Raw genomic sequence first — 20,275 nt, 5'->3', positions numbered from 1 at the left:
TTGCTGCCTAGAACTCAAAATTTGCTGGAAATCGCACATTCAGAAAATATTTATGTCACAAATGACAATAAACCTTAAATTGACTATTTTTTGATTTATGACACTGAATAGCATTATAAATCAAAATCAAGCCTTCTGAGACATCTGATACTTCAAAATAAAAGTATTGGTAGCAAGCATTTTTAAAAATAGAAAAAAAGATGAACTAAAATAAAATTAGTTTGAGTAAAAAAGAGAAATTATTGAAGAAAAACAAGGCATGCGACTTCAGATAGTTATTCAAACTGCAAATGTTTGAAGGTGTTTGCTTGTGGGAGGATTAAAATTGATGGAAAAATCTTTGTGTTATAGAGAGCATTTTTCAAAACTTTGAAAACCCATGTCACAATTCAACGCTAATTTTCAATGAAATTCTGAAAAATATGTATCATTTTCATCTTCTGACACATACATCTCTCTTGAGATAATTTGCTTGGGTGAGTAAGTTGCCTCAGAAGATGACTGGGTAAGCTTTTGCAAGCATTTGAATTTTATGATGGATACTGTGTCATAAAGACTGCGCTCTATCAATTCATTATCTGTAAGATGACTTCTAAAAAGTGATTCCAGTAATTCCATAACATGACGTACGTATTTTATTTTTATTATCTCCTCATGACAAAGGGATTGAGGGCTGTATTATGACACAGTATCTATCATAAAATTTAAATGCTCGCAAAAGTTCACCTAGTCATCTTCTGAGGTAACTTACTCACCCAAGCAAATCACCTCAAGAGAGATATATGTGTCAGAAAATGAAAATGATGTCATACTTTTCAGGTTGAATTGTGACACAAGTTTTCAAAATTTCGAAAAATGCTCTCTATAACACGAAGATTTTTCCATCAATTTTAATCCTCCCACAAGCAATCACCTTCAAACATTTGCAGTTTGAATAACCATCTGAAGTCTCATGCCTTGTTTTTCTTCAAAAATTTCTTTTTTTACACAAACTTATTTTATTTTAGCTCATCTTTTTTTCTATGTTCAAAAATGCTTGTAATCAATATTTTCATCTTGAAATATCAGATGCCTCAGAAGGCTTGATTTTGATTTATAATGCTATTCAGTGTCATAAATCGAAAAATAGTCAATTTAAGGTTTATTGTCATTTGTGACATGAATACTTCCTGAATGTGCGATTTCCAGCAAATTTTGAGTTCTAGGCAGCAACCGACCTGACTCAGTTTGAAGCACTTCAAATTTTATCCGTCAGTTTGTCTCGTAGCCGAAAGGGTTAATAAGACTTTTCTCGACATTCTAAAACACATTGAATCAAAATCAGGTTAGAACAATTTAGGGGTCTATATTTTTACATACCCATACAAAAAATCGGCTCAGTTTATGAAAAATGAAAAAAATTATGATATACTTACTGAAAGTACACATTGAAAGCTACTTACTTCGCTAATAGTTTTTTCCCAAACGTAATTTGAAGTTGATCAATTACCAATTGATGAATTGAAACACTCCTAAATTTAGCTTTCACTTTCATTGGAAAGAAAACAATGGACAAAAAAAACAATTCCTGATAACAGACACCCAAGTTTGCATGGATCCGAAATAAGTAGGTAACTGGATCATCGATACCACACTACCGGTATAATTTTTAGTACCCAGCATGACCGTAGTACCTCTAGTAGTTTTCTCCAAACCTTGAGGGGTGAGTCCAATCGTCCAAATTTGTACCATGGTTCATAATTGAATTGATAATTGCACCTTCTCCACTAACTAATTTAATGGACAGAGGTACACAAATAAACTGATTATGGAAAAAAAAAAATCTGAAAATTTTAGCACAGCCGGTGAAGCACGAAAACGTGACTTTGTGACCACTTTGACAAAAACGAGATCTCTTTGGCAGTTTTGAGATTTTTTTTTCACGATTGTAGATAAAATTAGAACTTTTTGACGAAAGTAGGACTAACTAACAATTTCCACAAAAATTAGACTTCAAATTTTGCTCAAAGAAAAGAAGAATTTTTCGAATATTTTAGCCAAAAAGGCAGAATACACGAGCAAAAAGCAGAACAAAGGTAGGGATAACAGAATAGGTAAGCAAAGTTTTAAATTACGTTCTGATTAAATTGGTAATTTTGTAAGGTTCCCTAATTTTGTGACATTTCCTGACTTTCTCTGGTTCTTCAGAAATGAAAATAAACATACCTCGCTTTAAATGTTCAAAAAAAAAAAATTGAAACCACAAAAAATTAATACTTAAAATCTCCTCAAGACATTTTATTTCAGTAGGTAGGTAAGTATTTATGATTTAATATACAGGTAAGTATTTGAGACACAAGAATATATGTACAGCCCAACCAAAATAGTTGAGAATACTTAATACCTAAATCAAATCATGAAAAATACTAGCTTATAAAATAAAAATGAAACAAACCTAATTTAATTTTTCTTTAAAATCTCAACGCTCAGCATTCTTGAATTTCTCACAAAAATCATTAACTAGTCGAAACTCGCAGATACAAGACGTAATAAAAGGTTCAGTAAAAACCTTTCACACCATCGACAATCTCATTAAAATTTTCAAGTACCTAGGTAAATTAAATTGAAAAAACAAAATATACATAGAAAACCTAAAAATATAACATAACTTTGATTTAGAACAGGCATGAAACTCATTATTTTTTTTAGGTGACTTTAGTGACTGAAAAATAGCAAAAAAGTAACCACAAATCTGAAAAAAGTGATCTAATTTTGGAGAAATGTGAGCAAAGTATCGAATATACTATGTAGCAATCGTCGGAGATTTTTTTTAGTACTACCCCTCTCCCCTGCATGAGCGTAGAGCAAAGTGTTGGGTGTACTTTATTTTGAAAAGTTCGCATTTTGTAGCTCCCACCCCCCCCCCAAAACATGATCTCAGGTGAGAAAATAATTCCCTATTTTTTATTCCCCCCTCATCTGTAAAAAAAAGTGGTGCCGGTAGCCCCCTAAGTGGGAAAAAAATCAAAAAAAAGTTCTATTGATGAAAATTTTTTGTTTCTGCGCCAGAATGTTTCTAAATAATCCCCTTTTCAAGAAAAAAATTTCCCAGGCCCTTCAAACCATATTGGCCCCCTAGTAAGGAGCCCCTCAAAGTTAAAAAAATCACAAAAAATGATAATAAATCAAAGTTATGGAAAATTTGATGAAAATTATTCATTTCCACATTAGAATTGTTCTACACAACCCTTTTTTCAAGAAAAAACCATTGTTGGAACCCCCAAATGATTTTGGCTCACTTGCATGGAGCTCCTCAAAGGGGAAAATGAAATTGATGGCTGTAGGTTGCAATTTTATATTTATGTGCAGAATCTTTCTGAATAAGGACTTTTTCGAGAGAAACCATGCCCCTGGTCTCCCAAATCATGTTGATTACCCATAAAGCTCCTCAAAGCTAACAAAAAAAAAAAATGAAAAATCCATATCTATACAGATTTTTTGATAATGTTTCATTTCTGAGCAGAGTATACTTCTAGATAACCACTTTTTCAAGAAAAGCACCCTTTTGTTCTCCAAATGACGGTGCGGGTGGTCCTCTTTTATGAGATCCCCAAATTTGAAGAATATCGAGAAAGATGAAAATTGATGTCTATAGGTACTCGTAATTAGGTGAACGTTTTTCATCTCTGTGCGCAGAATGCTTCTAGATAATTCTTTTTTCCAGAAAAACCTTTTCTCAGTTCCCTCTACAATGCTCATCATTATGTGGAAGGAAAAAATGTGATAATATTCATCTATTCTCATTTTCTGGGGAAGGAGACAAGTTCCACCTTTTCATCATGTAGGCAGGTTATAAAATATTTAACAGTATTTCTAATGAAAATGGACCAAATCTAAGGTATAATGTTGTACAGAGGACAAATCTTTAAAAAAATGACCAAGGTCACTTTTTTGCCCATTTTTGCCGAAATATAGTGACAAAAAGTGACTTGCAAGTGAAATCGTGACAAAGTCACTTTTCAAGGGACTGACTGTGAGTTTCATGCCTGTTAGAATAAAAAAATCACAAACACTTTGAAGTTATGTTATTATTACGTTAGACAAGACGAGAGGAGGTTTATCAACCATAGTTTATTTATCGACTGGCTGAATCATTGTCTCTCACAACGATATGCCGACTGTTCAGATAACTGAGCAGTGGCCAGCAATTTGTATATGCGTGAATGGTAAAAGGTAGGTACGTAAGTACCTAATACCTTGACATCCAATCCCACACATAACAAACCGATACGATTTTGAACTGATCATTTTGTAAAATCAATGCCATCTGGCTCTTATACTGCGACATGCAGTTCAGTTTGAATTCTTCAACTGCTTCGTTACTTCCCAAACACCATAATAAAGTCGGGTACAACTCAGGGTCACTAAATAGATGGACCTTAGTCGTCAATTGTTCTTTAAACGAATCAATCCAACTCTTTTTGACTCGCATTACTGTTTCTTCCGTTGAAAACAGAGTAGTAATAAATTTGATGATCGTTTCCGAAGAAACATGTCGATCGAACATCAAGTACCATAGACGCAACATAAATGTAGAGGACGAAATCAGCATATTTTCAAATTCGGTGGATACATCAACGTTGTCGAAAGCGTCATTAACAAATTCATTGAGGTCTCCGATTCTACTGAAATTGTCGGAAGTGAGTATGCAATATTGATCGAGATAAGCCGACTGCAATATTCGTTGTTTAAAATTCCTCGCTGCTTGCAATTCGGCACAACAGAAACTCACAAAGGCGTTCAATTCTTCGAAACACGAATCTTCCAATAATGCCGCACAGTATTGAAGGACATCTCTGCTGTTAATTACGACGTTTTGCTTGAACTGATTAATCTCATCTTCGTTCTCAAAGCACAATTCTATTACTCGTTGCAAATTTTTTCTTCGAACTCGTTTACTTAACGCACTCCAGCAATTACGCAAGAATAAATTTCTTTCTTCCAAAGATGCATCTTGCAGAATAGTCAATAGTAACTCGAAGTTTATCTGATCAAAAACTTGCAACCAGCTACTATCAGATGAGATAACTCTAATCAAACATGGTTTTAAAGTAGGAAGCGAATGGTTCCATATCTGACAACACAAATATTCCCACTTTTCCTGTTCATAGAACTCATCGTCATTATTATTGTTAATTTCAAACATTCGAACGATCAAACGTGTAAAATTACTCTCCTTTATAATGTTCCTAATGTGGAACCAAGTTCTCAGCACGACCCATTCATCGAAATGAAGTTCTAGAAACATGGTATACAAGCGATCAGCACCATACCCATCGTTGATGTATTTATCGAGTTGCTCATCATCCAGTTTTGGTAAAATGAATCTAACAAAATCATAACTATCTAGGTGGAAAACCGTTCTTTGCATTTGATTTTCGAGAGGCATACGATTCCAAAAATACTCCACGGAAGGTCTATTATGAGGCATCATAAATGACATAAACATGATTTCATCGACAGTTCGACCATCCCACCTTGGAATTTTGTGCAATTCATTCTCGAGACGGCAAGTCCAAAAATACAATAGCGGGCATTTGTGAAAATCAATAAAATCTATGTTCACGTTATCCGTTACAGATGGCCAAATACGTCTGATGTCGTCTTCGAAGAAATACAAACAAGCGACTATAAACTTCATTTCCGAATCGAATCGTTCACAACGCATCATATGTTCTGCTGTTCTGACATAATGAATGGAGCCGTCATAATCGCACGAAAAATCATCGAAGTCTTCCAAAACAGAGTTCTCATCACTGTATTGAAAAAAAAATCCTTTGCTAAAATGCTGAAATCGCCAACGTTCCAGGGAATACCCAAATCTTGAGACAACTTGTTCGATCGTCTTGTAAATCGTGGACGGTAAATCAGGAAGCATAGTTTTCATCCAGGTAGTTTCTTTTCGCAGGATGCATGGGTCAAATTCTTTTAATTTTCCATCTGTGCGATATTCATTCACTTTACGTCGCCATATTTCTAGACTAATGGCGATTGCCGATAGTTGTTTCAACGATACTGGAGTCGGATGGATAATATCGTATACTTTTGAGGTGACTTGGGCCACTTCTAGTTCTTGGTGTTGTTCAACTTCCATTTGAACCTAGAATTGTAGAGATCGAATTAATGTTTTGGCGAACACTGTTTCATTAAATTTTTCGAAAAATTCGTAAGCTTTCATCATTAATCATACCGAAATTCATTATTTATTTTCAGGGTGTGCCATAAAATCTCAAGATCAGAATTCAGAAAGAAACAACGAAAGTAAGAAGTAGAAAAAATGAAAAATAAATAGTATAGAGGAGAAGGTACAAATACGGACCTTCTCCAACATTTTGGCTCTATAAGGGGTAAGTAAAAAAAAATCGTCAAATTTTTTTTCAAATAAATCATTCGAAAAACCAAAGACTCTAGTTAATTGGGCAAAAAAATTTGTTTTCAATGTTGAAAACTCACGGAGAAATTTGAAATGGAACCTCGCAAAAAATATATGTGTAAAGATGATTATCGCCACTTTGGACTTGTCTTCTTTGTTAATACTTAACACTTTTCTCGGCATTCTAAAAACCATTGAATCAAAATTAGGTAAACAAATTCAGCGGTCCATATCTATATTCTACCTATACCCATAGAAAAAATTAATGAAAAATGTAGTAAAGAAAAGTAGGTACATTACATATGAACGTATAATTATTCTGAAAGTACACATTGAAAGCTACTTACTTCGCCAATAATTATTTTTTCAAACGTTATTTGAAGTTGATCAATTACCAAAAAATGAAAAAGTAAAAACTATAGACAGTCTAGGGGAAGACGAAAATCTTCAACGGGAGAAAATTCAAATACCGTCCTCCAATGTGTAGCTCGCTTGAACTAATCCGACAGAGCGCGTCAGATCGAAATGGGTGCTAAGAAAACGTAAACATGCGAGTAAAACAGCCGTAGACGCATAGGATAAATGCGTTTTCTCCCACTTTTCATGAAAATGAAGTGGTTTGGAAAATTTTTTTTTGGACTTGAACTAAAGAAGATGAAATTTCCTATCGATTGGTATAAATTTTTTTCAATTTCACACGAAAATGGTGATTTTTAATATTCATTTTTATGAACAAATTTTTATGCATCTCAATTTTGAATTAAAATTACGCGAAATTTTCATCAACTACATCGTATTTTAATAAACCAAAATTTGCAGAATTTTATCCTCTTCAAAATGAGTTTTCATTCAAAACGCTAGCACTAACAGTTCGAAACTTATTGAAGCTCAAAGTCGTAAAAAATTGTTGCGCGCGGTAAAAATTCAACTTCAATTAAACTGCTATTTTTTTTATAGCGCTTTGGATAATAAACAAATTTTGAAGAGGATAAAATTCTGCACGTTTTGAGTTTGGCTTATTAAAATACCTATGTGTTTTCTGAAAAATGAAAATTAAAGTGAAAATTTCGCATAGGTAATTCTAATTCTAATTCAGAGTTGACAATTGTATATATTTGTATAATTTGTTCATAAAAAATAATATAATGTTAAAATTAAAAATCACAATTTTTGTACAAAATTGACTATTGAGAAAAAATATGTATGTCAATAATCAATATTACCAATCAGGCAATCAATAGGAAATTTAATTTTTTTTAGTTCATGTCCAAACAAATGAGGGAAAAATGGGAAAGTGCATTTATCATACAATTCTATGGCTGTATTCATATTTCATATTCATACCTACGAAAAAATTTTTTTACTCAAAAAAAAAAGAAAAGTCAGCAAAGCTCCAAAAAAATTTACATCTTGTCATTTACTATCGAATTGTAATTTTTTCCGTTGGAAAAAATGATTGATGATTCTAGAACAATTTCAATTCGAGATTTTTTTTTCAACATTTTTTTATTGACTTGATGAACTTTTTGATTTTTTTATTTTAAAAGTTTTTTAGGAGAATTTTTTCTTGAAATTTTATTTATTTTACATAAATATTATGAGCCATGATGCCATGAATGATGAAATTGAAATCGGAAAATTGAAACATCGGAGCTAGCAAGCTAGCATTCGGAAGTAAGTATTTTCATTATATAAAAAAACTTACGTCCGAATGCTAGCTCCGATGTTTTTTTTACAATATTATAGAAATACAGGGTGTTCCAGAATAACCTTTCACATTTTGGTGAGCACTGATCTGCGTTCAAATGGTGTTAGGGGAATGGTAAAAGCGGTTCCAGGTAGCCAACACATGCCGAATTATGTTTCAGTATTAATTTTTTACCATGGAGAAGTGGACGGCTGTGCAGCGCGCTTTTATTGTAAAGGCCTTTTTCAAAAATAATGACTCTTACATTAGTGCAATTCGTGCCTTCCGCAAACATTTTAAACTTACCGGTAAAAGTGAAGTGCCATCGAGGCCAACAGTGAAATTATGGGTAAAAAACTTCGAGAAAACCGCTCATGCTTGTAAAAATAAGCCTACAGGTCGGAAAAGATCAGTAAGAACGCCAGAAACAACGGACCGAGTAAGGCATTCAGTACAGACTACCCCTACCACTTCAATACGTAAACGAGCGTTAAATTTAAAAATCAAACCAACTTCTCTGCAACGAATTTTATCTGAAGACCTCAGTTTCCATCCATATAAGATTTTAATCATTCAAAAGTTACAAAAAACTGATTTTGTGAGAAGAAAATCATTTGCCGAGGATATGCTTACAAGAATTGATACTGGTGAGATTCCATTGAACTCGTTACTCTTTACTGATGAAGCTCATTTTTATCTAAACGGTGATGTGAATAAACAAAATATGCGCTACTGGTCGACAGAGAATCCGATGATAATACACGAGAAACCTCTACACTCCGCTAAGTTGACTGTTTGGATGGGCGTGGCTAAATTCGGTATAGTGGGACCGTATGTGTTTGATGAAACGGTGAACGGTGAGAGGTATCGCAAAATGTTAAACGAGTTTCTCATTCCTGAATTGAAACGCAGACACAAGTATAGAGTTACTTGGTTCCAACAGGATGGCGCTACCTGTCATTCCGCAACGGACACGATTTCTTTATTGCGTGAGCATTTTGGTCATCGAATAATTTCGCTGAACACAGAAATTTCATGGCCACCTCGATCCCCTGATTTTTCAGCATGTGATTTTTTTTTATGGGGTTACCTCAAGTCAAAAGTATATCAAGATGATCCTAGGACTCTGAAACAGCTCCTAGATAATATTATTCGTGAATCAAGACTGATTAGAAGAGAAATGCTCAACAAAGTGTTCAATAATTTTAAAAAACGTTTGGTCGATTGTGTCAAAAATGATGGAAAACATCTTGGTGGAATAATTTTTAAAACTTAATTTATAATGAAAACTCAAATATATGGTCTAAAAACGGCACATTTCTACTTCATTTTGGTTATAAAAAAATTTCCGTAACCATTTTTCTCTCAGAGCTACTAATAAAACAAAAGTGAAAGGTTATTCTGGAACACCCTGTATAACAATAAATAAAATAAAAATATAGGTAATTTGTTTGATCAAATTATTATTTTTCAAATTTTCATTTCTGTTGTAAAGTAAATGAACTAAAAATTTAAATGAAAATAAAAATTAAAAAATGCAAAAACTATGAGAAATTGTTATTTTTATTTCAAGTATTAGGTATAGGTAGGTAGGTACATATTTAATCATGTACTGAAATATCACTAGGAAAAAAAGGTAAGAAATGAGAAACTGAATTCATTTATTTCTATTACGATGAAAAAAATCAAAAAAATATAAAATAATAATTTGATCGATCATTTTACACTTATTATTATTTATTCTTACGAGCATATATTTCTATATTACTATATTGTAAAAATAATTACCTCTGATGTTTCAATTTTCCGATTTCATGGCTCATATTTATGTAAAAGGAATTTAAAAAACATTAAAAATCATTTATTTCAAAAAAAAATTGTCCTAAAAAATTTTTTAGCATAAAAAAATGAAAAAATTGATCGTGTACAATGTGTGTTTCATATAAAACTCCCTATAATGTTGCGAGAGAGTAGCCCTCATTTCGCCGCGAGCGCTCTCTATAAGGCGGCGACGTCGTTACTGACGTTTCTGAAAGTGCTAGATTTTCGTCTTCCTCTACACTGTCTATAGTAAAAACTCATGAAATTTTCCATTGGGAAGAAAACAAAGCGGGAAAAAAACAATTGCTGATAAGAGACACCCAAGTTTGCATGGATCCGAAATAATTAAATACCTGGATTACCGATACTAGATACACTACTGGTATAATTTTTAGTACTCAGCCTGACCGTAGCGCTAGTAATTTTCCCTAAACCATGAGGGGTCCATATTATTTGTACCATGAGCAGTCGACTTCGCAGCAGATTGAAATTAGTTTGCAGAATGAATTTCGACTCTCCATCTCAGTTTGATGAAATTTCAAGTTTCAAAAATCTACTGGAGGCTCTAGTAATTTTCAAAAAAGTCGCTGGAGGCTCTAAAATAACTTGAACCTACCTGAAGTCGTCTTCAAAGTGTGTTAAAATTGGAGTGTAGAGTAAATTTCAGCTTTCCACCTCCATTTGATGAAATTTTTTTGAAAATTCAAAGTTTCAAAAATCTGCTGGAAGCTTTAGGAATTTTCAAAAAGGTCGCTGGAGGCTCCAAAACGACTTGAAATTCACCTGCAGTACTTCGTAGCGTATTTAAATTAGCTTTTAGAATAAATTTCAGCTGTACAACTCCAATTTGATGGAATTTTGTGGGAATTTCGAGTTTCAAAAATCTGCTGGAGGCTCCAGAACTGCTCAAAACGGGTTGAAACCGTTTCCAATTGATTTGGCATGTCGAAAATAGGCTATATCCCAAATTTCAGCTTTCTTGGTCAATTTGGTAAAATTTTGATTTTTTCCCTCATTTTTTGCCTAAATTGGATTTTCAAAAATTCACCAAAAATCGAAAAACGCACTTAAGCACTTGAAATTTTGACAGGTGATAAATTTTTGCATGATCTTTCCATCTACCTTAGTAAGGTTTGAAAAATTTCGTGCAATTCCTATGTTGAAACGTAAAATCTGCGATTTTGGCTGACCTGTCAATCAAAATGGCCGCCATTTTGTAAGTAAGGCCAACTTTTTTTTGGGCAAGTTTGCTTTAAAATGTTTCTTAGGTTGCCCCCTTTAAGAAAGAAGTTGTCCCGGAGGATCGGCGGGGGGGGGGTTGCAATTACTCCTATTGTCATATGCCGGACTATGATTATGGAAAAAAATTAGCAAATTTCAATACAGACTGTACAGTGGGTGAAGCAAAAAATTGTGACTTTCTGACCACTTTAACAAAAACGAGATCTCTTTGGCAGTTTTGAGATTTTTTTTCCACAATTGTAGATAAAATTAAAACTTTTTGACGAAAGTAAGACAAACTAACAATTTCCACAAAAATTTTACTTCAAATTTTGTCCAAAAAAAAAGAAGAAATTTTCGAATGTTTTGGCTTAAACGGCAAGATACTTATTACCTACACGAGCAAAAATCTAAAAGGTAGAGATAACAGAATAGATACCTAAGCAAGTGTTTAACATTACATGCCGATTAAATATGTAATTTTGGAGAGACAATTTCAAATTTCCCTAATATTTCCTTGACCTTTTTCACAATGGTGAAATTTCTCAACTTTTCCTGGTTTTTCAGAAAATCAACACATCTCGCTTTAAATGTTCAAAAAAAAAATTTGAAACCACAAAAAAATTAATGATATCTTTTCAAGAAATTTTATTTCAGTAAGTAGGTATTTGTGATTCAATACAGATATTTGAGACAAAAGAATATACCGCCCAACAAAAATAGTTGAGAATACTTGATAGCTTATAAAATAAAACTAATATAATATTTCTGTAAAGTCACAAATTCGCCGAGAAAAGGCGATAAAAATAAATTAGGCAAAAATCTAAAAAAATGACCAAAAACTTACTGAAACACACGTACTTATTGTGAAAAAGATCGTAAAAAAAACAACAAAAATTTTGAAAATTTGTTCGAAATTGAACAGCAGTAGGTACCTACCTAACAGATTATTCAAAAAAACAAAAAAATTCAAATCTTCATCAAAATAAAATTTTACTTCAAAAACAAACATGAGACAAGCATTTAAAATTATGCAAAACTTCTTGAATACATTAAAAGAACTCGAATTAATCACTCAGCATGCTTGCTGACTTTCTCTTAAAAATCATCAACTAGCTGAAACTCGCAGATACAAGCAAAAGGTGCTTCAACTTACAGTATCACTAAAAATCTTTCACATCTTCGACAATCTCATGAAAATTTCCAACATAGGCACCCCATTCCTCCAAAAGACGATGTGACAAAAAAAATCGCGTAAAAAAATAATGAAAACGAATTGAGAATCAATAAAATCTCCAAGAAGGCAGCGTTGAAAATTATTCGAAGAATCGAAAAACAAATGAATAAGTAATTAGATAATCAAAAAAATTGAAAAATTCCCTAAAAAATTTCAATCCTAGGTACCTACCTAATACCGAATTATTTGACTTCACAACACAACCAAAATATACGAGATACGAGTAAGTAAATTGTAAATTAAAACAATAAAAAATACATAGAAAACCTAACATAACTATAATTAGATTTAGAATAAAAAATCAAAAATACCCCGGTTTGATTTTTACAGCCATGGTTCTACTGCGAAGTGCAGTATAGTTTGACTTCTTCAACTCCTTCGTTACTTCCCACGCACCATAATAAGGTCCCTTTGATCTGAGGGTCATTAAATAGATGATCGAGATAAAGAGGCATACGTGCAACATCCATGAAACGCCCTTTGAACGAATCAATCAAACTCTTTTTGACCTGCATTACAACTGTTTCTTCCGTAGAAAACAGGGTAGTAATAAATTTGACGATCATTTCCGAAGAAACACGTTCAAAAGAAACCAAGCGTCATAAATGTATCATAAATGAAGAGGCCGAAATCAGCACATTCTTAAAGTCAGTGCATACATCAACGTTGTCGAAAGCATCATTAACGAATTCATCGAGGTCTCTGACTCGACGGATATTGTCAGGAGTAAGTTTGCAATATTCAGCGAGAAAAGCCGACTGCAGTATTTGTTGTTTAAGATTTCTCGCTGCTGGCAATTCGGCACAACAGAAACTTGCAAAGGCATTCAATTCTTCGAAACACGAATCTTGCAACAAGGTCACACAGTATTGAAGGGTATCTCTGCTGTTAATCATTACGCTTTGCTTGAACTGATTAATCTCATCTGCGTTCTCAAGGCACAATTCTATTACTCGTTGCAAATTTTTTCTTCGAACTCGTTTAGTTAACCCACTCCAGCAGTTACGCAAGAATAAGTTTCGTTCTTCCAAAGATGCATCTTGTAGAATAGTCAATAGCAACTCGACGTTAATCTGACGAAAATCTTCCAACCAGCTACTATCAGATGAGATAACTCTAATCACCGATGGTTTTAAAGTAGGAAGCGAATGGTTCCATATCTGACAACACAAATATTCCCATTTTTCCTGTTCATAGAACTCATCTCTATAATAGTTATCCTCAATTTCAAGCATACGAACGATCAAATTTGTATAATTACTTTTCTTTAAAATGTTCCTGATGTGGAACCAAGTTCTCAGGACGACCCATTCATCGCAATGTAGTCGTACAAATGTGTCACACAATTCATCACCATCTTCATACTCATAATTTACGAATTTATCGAGCTGCTCATCATCCAGTTTTGGTAAAATGAATCTAACCAAATTATAACCCTTTATGTAGTGAACAACTTTTCGCATTTGGTTTTCGGGAGGTATAAGATTCCAAAAATACACCATCGAAGGTCTATTATAACGCATATAATGAAAAAACATAGTTTCGTCAACAGTTTCACCAATCCAACCAATCCAGAGTGGTATTTTGTCTAATTGATTCGAGAGAACGCAAATCCAATAATACAGTTGCGGGCATTCGTGAAATTTAATCAAATCTATGTTCATGTTTCTCGATACTGATGGCCAAATTCGTCTTATATCGTCTTCGAAGATATACAAACAAGCGACTATAAACTTCATTTCCGAATTGAATCCTTCACAACGCATCATACGTTCTGCTGTCCTCGCGTAATCAATGGAGCCATCATAATCGCACACAAAATCATCGAAGTCTTCTAAAACATGGTTCTCATCACTGTATTGAAAACAAAATCCTTTTTTATAATGCTCAATTCGCCAAATTTTCATCGAATGCCCAAATCTTGAGACAACTTCTTCGATCGTCTTGTAAATCGTGGACGGTAAATCAGGAAGCATAGTTTTCATCCAGGTAGTTTCTTTTCGCAGCCTGCATGGGTCAAATTTCTCCAATTTTCTACCTGTGCGATATTCATTCACTTTACGTCGCCATATTTCTAGACTAATGGTGATTGCTGATAGTTGTTTCAGCGAAACCGGAGTCGGATGGATAATATCGTACACTTTTGAGGTGACTTCGGTCACTTCTAGTTCTTGGTGTTGTTCAACTTCCATTTGAACCTAGAATTGTAAGGATCGAATTAATGATACGAGAAAAACGGGTGAGAACGATCATAGGAAGGAGTAATAGAAGCACAAAACCCAACACAATATTCCGAGAGAATTCAAAAGCTTTCATCTCCCAACATATGTACCAAGCAGCGAGGCAATTTAAGAAATTCACTGGATAGTTAAAACTAGAAAGAAAACTCTCGCAAGGAAATTTTCAACGTACGAGAAAGTTGATTGAATACTACATACCTTCTATTTCTCCTTCGAAATGAACAGCTTCGATACCAATGTATTCCAAAACACGATACAATGACTTGATAAAAAGCAAAAATCCCGTAAGAAATGATGAATACGAATATTAAAAGTTGATAAAATCCTTCACAGTGTTCACTTTTTAAAAGAAATGAAATTCCATGATTATTCCCCGTTTTACCGACGAGTTTATCCAATTTTCCAAACCCCTCAAATAACAGGGCGATTGGAAAGCAGCTGTTTCATTTAAAGGAGGAGGCTTTAAATTTACTTGAGCGAGAATTTTTTCGGTTCAAAATGTTTCCATTTGTTTAAGTAAAAAAAATTAGAAAAGAACGAAAATAAAATAAGTAAAACGAATGAAAAATTACGAAGGTTTATTAGACCAAAGGAAATGAAAAAAAGGCAAAACTGAAAATTTAGGCAAAATCTAAAGGACCTCTTTTTGGAAAAAAATAGGGACTTTTGAAAATTATAGCAAAAATTGGACGGTATGTTTTTCTGCAATTTTTAGGCCAAAAACACGATCAAATTTTGACTTACCCAAAATATATGACATTTTTTTACTTGAACAAAAAACCAGAAATGTTCCATTATTTCTTTACAACGTTGACAAAAAATGTTTATTCTGCACAGAAAAACTACAGGTAGGTAAGTAAGTAGGACTCTTGGAGAATTTTCAATTTTGACAAAAATGGGACTGACAATTTGGGGAAAAAAGACTAGGTAGGTACTTTTATGACAAAAATGAGAATTTGGCATAAAAAAAAACCATCTTCGGTAATTTTAGCAAAAACAGGATTCCTTTGACTAACAAAAAACATGACCTTTTTAATTGCAAACTAGACAGAAAATAAGGCACTTTCAAACATTTTAGACGAAAAACAAGATAAGTATTCATAATTCTGGCTACAGAACCTTGAAAGTTATAAATTTTTCTATAAAAATTTGACGTTTTCGTCAATTATTTTAGTCAAAAATCTCACTCAATGTTTCCAAACACCATTTTCTTGGCACCTATGATTTCTTTCTGCGTATTCTGACAGATTCAACTCAACTTATACTTCGCTTCGATTGATTGAAAAACACATCGTAATAGCAAATCAAGTACAGAAATCACAATTAAGCCTATTAGGATAATTTCTCTCCTCAAGGAAGAGCAAAATTGTCATGTTTTACTCGAAAAAACCATACGATTTCTGGAGAAAAAGTGAACTACGCGACGAGGACTTATTCGCTCTAATTATCCTCCTGATTTCCTATACGTATTGCTAGTTTCAATCTATCGATAAGGTAAATTGAAATACTCATAACGATTCTTAAACAAGGAGTCTACTAAATCGACTTCTGGATGATCAAATTTCCACTTTTGGACGACTTTCCTTTTTTTCAAAATTACGTAGGTTTGAAATTCTCAACTTCGATTGATGATTTTTATAGAATTTTTCAAGCTAATCATTGGAAAAATAATGAAAAAATTCTATCACGCGTCTGAAGAGATGATGAAGCTATCATCACTGAAATTCTATCAATTTTTATCAACTTTTACGTAATTTCAAGTAATTTTCTACAAGCTCACTTTGTTTCGGCGATTTCTAGCCAATTTTATTTCCACAAATTTTCAAATTCCCTACACCGGGCAACCGCAAGTACAATGTGTTTATTAGGTTCAAAAAAAATAGTCTTAATCATTGTTTAAAATCTATAACAAAAAACAAGAGTGGGATATTTCAATTTGCATTGTTTTTGAAGTCAAGAGAGAGATGGTCAAACTTGCGAAAATGGCAAATTTTCAAAATATTTCTAGTAATTCAAATCCAAAATTTTCGTTTGCGACTTTTTTGAAAAAAAATTGAAAAACTCGTCGTTTACGAGTCTATTAACAAAATAAGCTATGGAATTTGATTCATTCCCAATTTTCGATCTCCAAAACTGAGATCGGTTGATGCTCATCTTGAGCTATTCTGAATGTCTCTATAGCGATTTCAGCTTCGGAAAAATGGTTCGAAATACAATGAATTTAACCTAGAAGTAGCAATTTATGAAAATATTCGCTAAATTTAATCAAAAAAGTCAAAAGAACTGCTTTATTTTGGCTCTTTATAGCAAATTTCTAAAATTATAAAATATAGAAATCTTCTGGAAGCTCTAGAACTGGTCAAAACTATCTCAATTGATTCGGAAGTGCAAACATGAGGTAGAAGCTTAGCTAATAGCCTCAATTTTATCAAATTTTGATTTATTCATAAACAATACTTAGTTAAGCCAAATTTGAATTGTTCAAAAATTTTCCAAAAATTAAAAAATTTGTCCAACTTATAAAATTTGACTGGGAAAGTGGAGGTTAATTTTTAAATGTTCTTTCATATTTTTTTTGCGAAAAACATCGAGGTCATTTTCAGATTCTACAAACTTTTTAAAGTAAACTGATTTCCCCGATTTTTGATCTCTCTGACCAAAACTCAGTTTTTTGTTTTAGGATCTAGGTCGTCGTCGTAGTCGCGCTCCTTTACAGGAGATAGCGTATACTTCCATCTATATCAGCCGGTTTCTAGCGTATCTGATAGTTTCTTTCAGGGTCTTACAGGGAGAGTTGGCCGGTGAGTTTGTTGTTAACATCTCCGATCGTTTCCTCCCTCTTGTAGTTCTTCCTTGAATTTTCCCCTGTACCGCTAGCATGAAAATACCGTTTTCTCGTATTTTATGAGCTAGATACTTTAGCTTTCTGTTCTTTATATCTTCTACTACGACTTTCCGCTCCTCTCCTATTCTTGCTAATACTTCCTGGTTGGTGATGAAGTCCTTCCATGAGATCCGTAGTAGCCTTCGATAGCACCACATCTCAAAAGCAGATACTTTCTTCTCGCATTCTGCACTCATGGTCCATGTTTCACAGGAATACTTCAGAACGGTCCATACGTAGCATCGCATAATTCTCTTTCTCAGAGCTAGACTCATCGTTCGATTTCCCAGCACATTGGCTAGGTTGTTAAAGGCGCTTTTTGCCATTCCAATCCGTGATTTAATTTCTTTATGATCTCTACCATCATTATTTATCAGTGCTCCAAGGTATCTGAACTGATTTACATTTTCAATTTCTTGAGTTCCGATGTTGATTTTGACCTCCTTGAAGTCTCCTTTTGTAAATCTCATCACCTTGGTCTTGCCTGCATTTATCTTCATTCCATATTTTAATCCAGCACTGTTGATTTGGTTGATCATTTTCTGCATCTGCGCTTCTGTTTCAGCAAGGATCACTTTGTCGTCTGCGTAGCTTATTTCATTTATTCTCTTGCCGTTGATCTTGAATCCCATTTGTTTGATTCGCGCTTCTCTCATTATTTCTTCTGCGTACACGTTGAACAGCCTAGGTGAGAGGGGGCATCCTTGTCTCACGCCTCTCTTTATACCACATCTATTCTCCGAGTACTCAGTTCCAAACTTGATATTTGCGCTCTGCTCCCAGTACAAGTTCTTGATTATCCGCAGGTCTTTGTCATCGATATTGTATTTCTTCAGGATCTCCAGCATCCTCTCATGGTTGACACGATCAAATGCTTTTTCATAGTCGACGAAGCAAGCAATAATTTCCCTGTTTGCATTCAGTGCTCTTTGGATGATCACTTTCAGCAGGGCAATTGCATCTCTCGTCCCTTTTTTTGCTACAAAGCCATATTGTGTTTCGCTTAGATTTTCGTCTATCTTCTTTTCAATTCTGGCATTTATGATGGATAGTAGTAGCTTTAGAGCATGGCTCATTAATGCGATGGTTCTATATTCAGAGCATTTTTGCGAGTTATTTTTCTTCGGTATTGGTACAAAATTTACTGCTTTGAAGTCCTTAGGCAGTGTACCTTCATCGTATATCTCATTTATCATCTTCAGCAGTTCTTTTTCGTACTCAGGTGTTAGATGTTTAATCAAGTCTACTGGTATGAGATCTTCCCCCACTGCTTTGTGGTTTCTGGCTCTCTTCACCGCATTTCTCAGCTCCCACATTTCGATTCGTGGTGCCTCCTCTGTGGATGAAACTTCCATTTGAGCCGGACGTGTGTCATCTCCATACAGTTCCTGTATGTAGCTGATCCAGACCTCTTCTGTTTCTTGATTGTTAACACAATACTTTCCGTCTTTTCTTCGCATGTATGCTATTCCACTTCTCCTTTTCTTATGGGCAGCCATCATCTGCTTCACTTTGGTATGCATTTCTCTAGAGTTGTGTCTTTTCTCCAGTTCTTCTACTTCTCGACACTTCTCCTCATACCATTCATTTTTGGCCATTCTGCACATTCCCATGATCTTGTGATTTAGTTCTGTGTATTCACTACTTGGTCTGTTTGCATTCCTTCGTTCTTCCATCAGATCCAGTATCTCTTGAGTTATCCATGGTTTGTGTTTTCTTTTATCTTTGAGTGGAATAGACTTTTCTGCTGCTTTTTTAACCTTTCGCTTCCATTCTTGCCACTTCTCTTCAATACCTTGTTCTTCTTCCAACTTGTCTTCCTTTTGTTTTTCCAGTTCTTCTTGGAATTTCTTCTGCACATGCTTTGATTTGATCTTTGCAATGTCAAGTTGTTGGTATTGTTCTTTGCTCTTCTTCTGGCTCTTCATGACTATCTGGCATTTTGCAGCCAGTAGCTTATGGTCAGTGTTGCAGTCAGCACCAGGATATGTATGACAGTTCTTCACCATGTTCTTGAATCTTCTTTTTACAAGAATGTAGTCTATCTGGTTTCTGGCTCGATCTCCAGGACTGACCCATGTGTATAATCTTCTTGCATGTTGTTTGAACCAGGTATTGCATATTATTAGATCGTGTCTTTCTGCGAGCTCTACGAGCATTTCTCCTCTTTCATTCTGCTCTCCAAGTGCGTGCTTCCCTGCCACTTGGCTACCATGATCATTCCCGACTTTGGCATTGAAGTCTCCCATCAAAAACACAACATCATTGTTTTTTGAGCAATTCATTACTTCTTCTAGGTCATTGTAGAAGTTATTGATTTCTGCTGTACTGCTTTCTGCTGTTGGCGCATAAACTTGGATTATCACGATTGGTTTTGGCTTGACCTCCAATTTCACAAATATTATCCTCTCTGATTTTGGAATTATGGCACTGATTTTATCGCTGATTCTGGTATGTATTAATATACCCACACCTAGTTCGTGTGTGTCTTTTCCAGCGTAGATCATTTCGTAATCCTTATCTACCCGGTTTCTGCCATTTCCAGTCCATCGGGTCTCGCTTATTCCTAATACGTCGATTTTTAATCTCCTGGCTTCCTTGATTACATTGGCAAGTTGTCCAATTTTATACAAGGTTCGTACGTTCCAGGTTGCGATGTTGATGTTGTTCCACCTTGTTTTAACTCCGCGTATTCTTAGCACCCTATCCGGCTGCCTTGGCGGATGAGGATCAGCCTGACGGAGACTTAGGGCCATTGCTGAATTGATGTCCA

General features: G+C 34.3%; 2 protein-coding genes across 2 annotated transcripts; both read right to left on the bottom strand.

Annotated features, from left to right (window-relative positions):
* Positions 1–2,932: 2,932 nt before the first annotated feature.
* On the bottom strand, positions 2,933–6,639 carry LOC135848934 (uncharacterized). Its single transcript, XM_065369031.1, has 2 exons — positions 6,513–6,639; positions 2,933–6,139 (listed from the first exon to the last, which is right to left on the bottom strand). Exon 2 carries the CDS (start codon positions 6,131–6,133, stop codon positions 4,229–4,231), a length of 1,905 nt encoding a protein of 634 aa, XP_065225103.1. The 5' UTR covers positions 6,134–6,139; positions 6,513–6,639; the 3' UTR covers positions 2,933–4,228.
* A 5,307-nt stretch (positions 6,640–11,946) lies between these two features.
* Positions 11,947–15,170, bottom strand: LOC135848716 (uncharacterized). The gene is made up of 2 exons (XM_065368680.1): positions 14,817–15,170; positions 11,947–14,576 (listed from the first exon to the last, which is right to left on the bottom strand). Exon 2 carries the CDS (start codon positions 14,568–14,570, stop codon positions 12,978–12,980), a length of 1,593 nt encoding a protein of 530 aa, XP_065224752.1. The 5' UTR covers positions 14,571–14,576; positions 14,817–15,170; the 3' UTR covers positions 11,947–12,977.
* Between the last annotated feature and the right edge of the window lie 5,105 nt (positions 15,171–20,275).

This window comes from Planococcus citri, chromosome 5 (assembly GCF_950023065.1).
Source record: "Planococcus citri chromosome 5, ihPlaCitr1.1, whole genome shotgun sequence".
NCBI lineage: Eukaryota > Metazoa > Arthropoda > Insecta > Hemiptera > Pseudococcidae > Planococcus > Planococcus citri.
The sequence above is the reverse complement of the archived record's forward strand: the minus strand, read 5'-3'. Positions and strand labels throughout refer to the sequence as shown.

What these genes read in the sequence shown, in the direction of transcription:
- LOC135848716 (XM_065368680.1), bottom strand. Translation starts at nt 14,570, where the DNA reads ATGGAAGTTGAACAACACCAAGAACTAGAAGTGACCGAAGTCACCTCA.
- LOC135848934 (XM_065369031.1), bottom strand. Translation starts at nt 6,133, where the DNA reads ATGGAAGTTGAACAACACCAAGAACTAGAAGTGGCCCAAGTCACCTCA.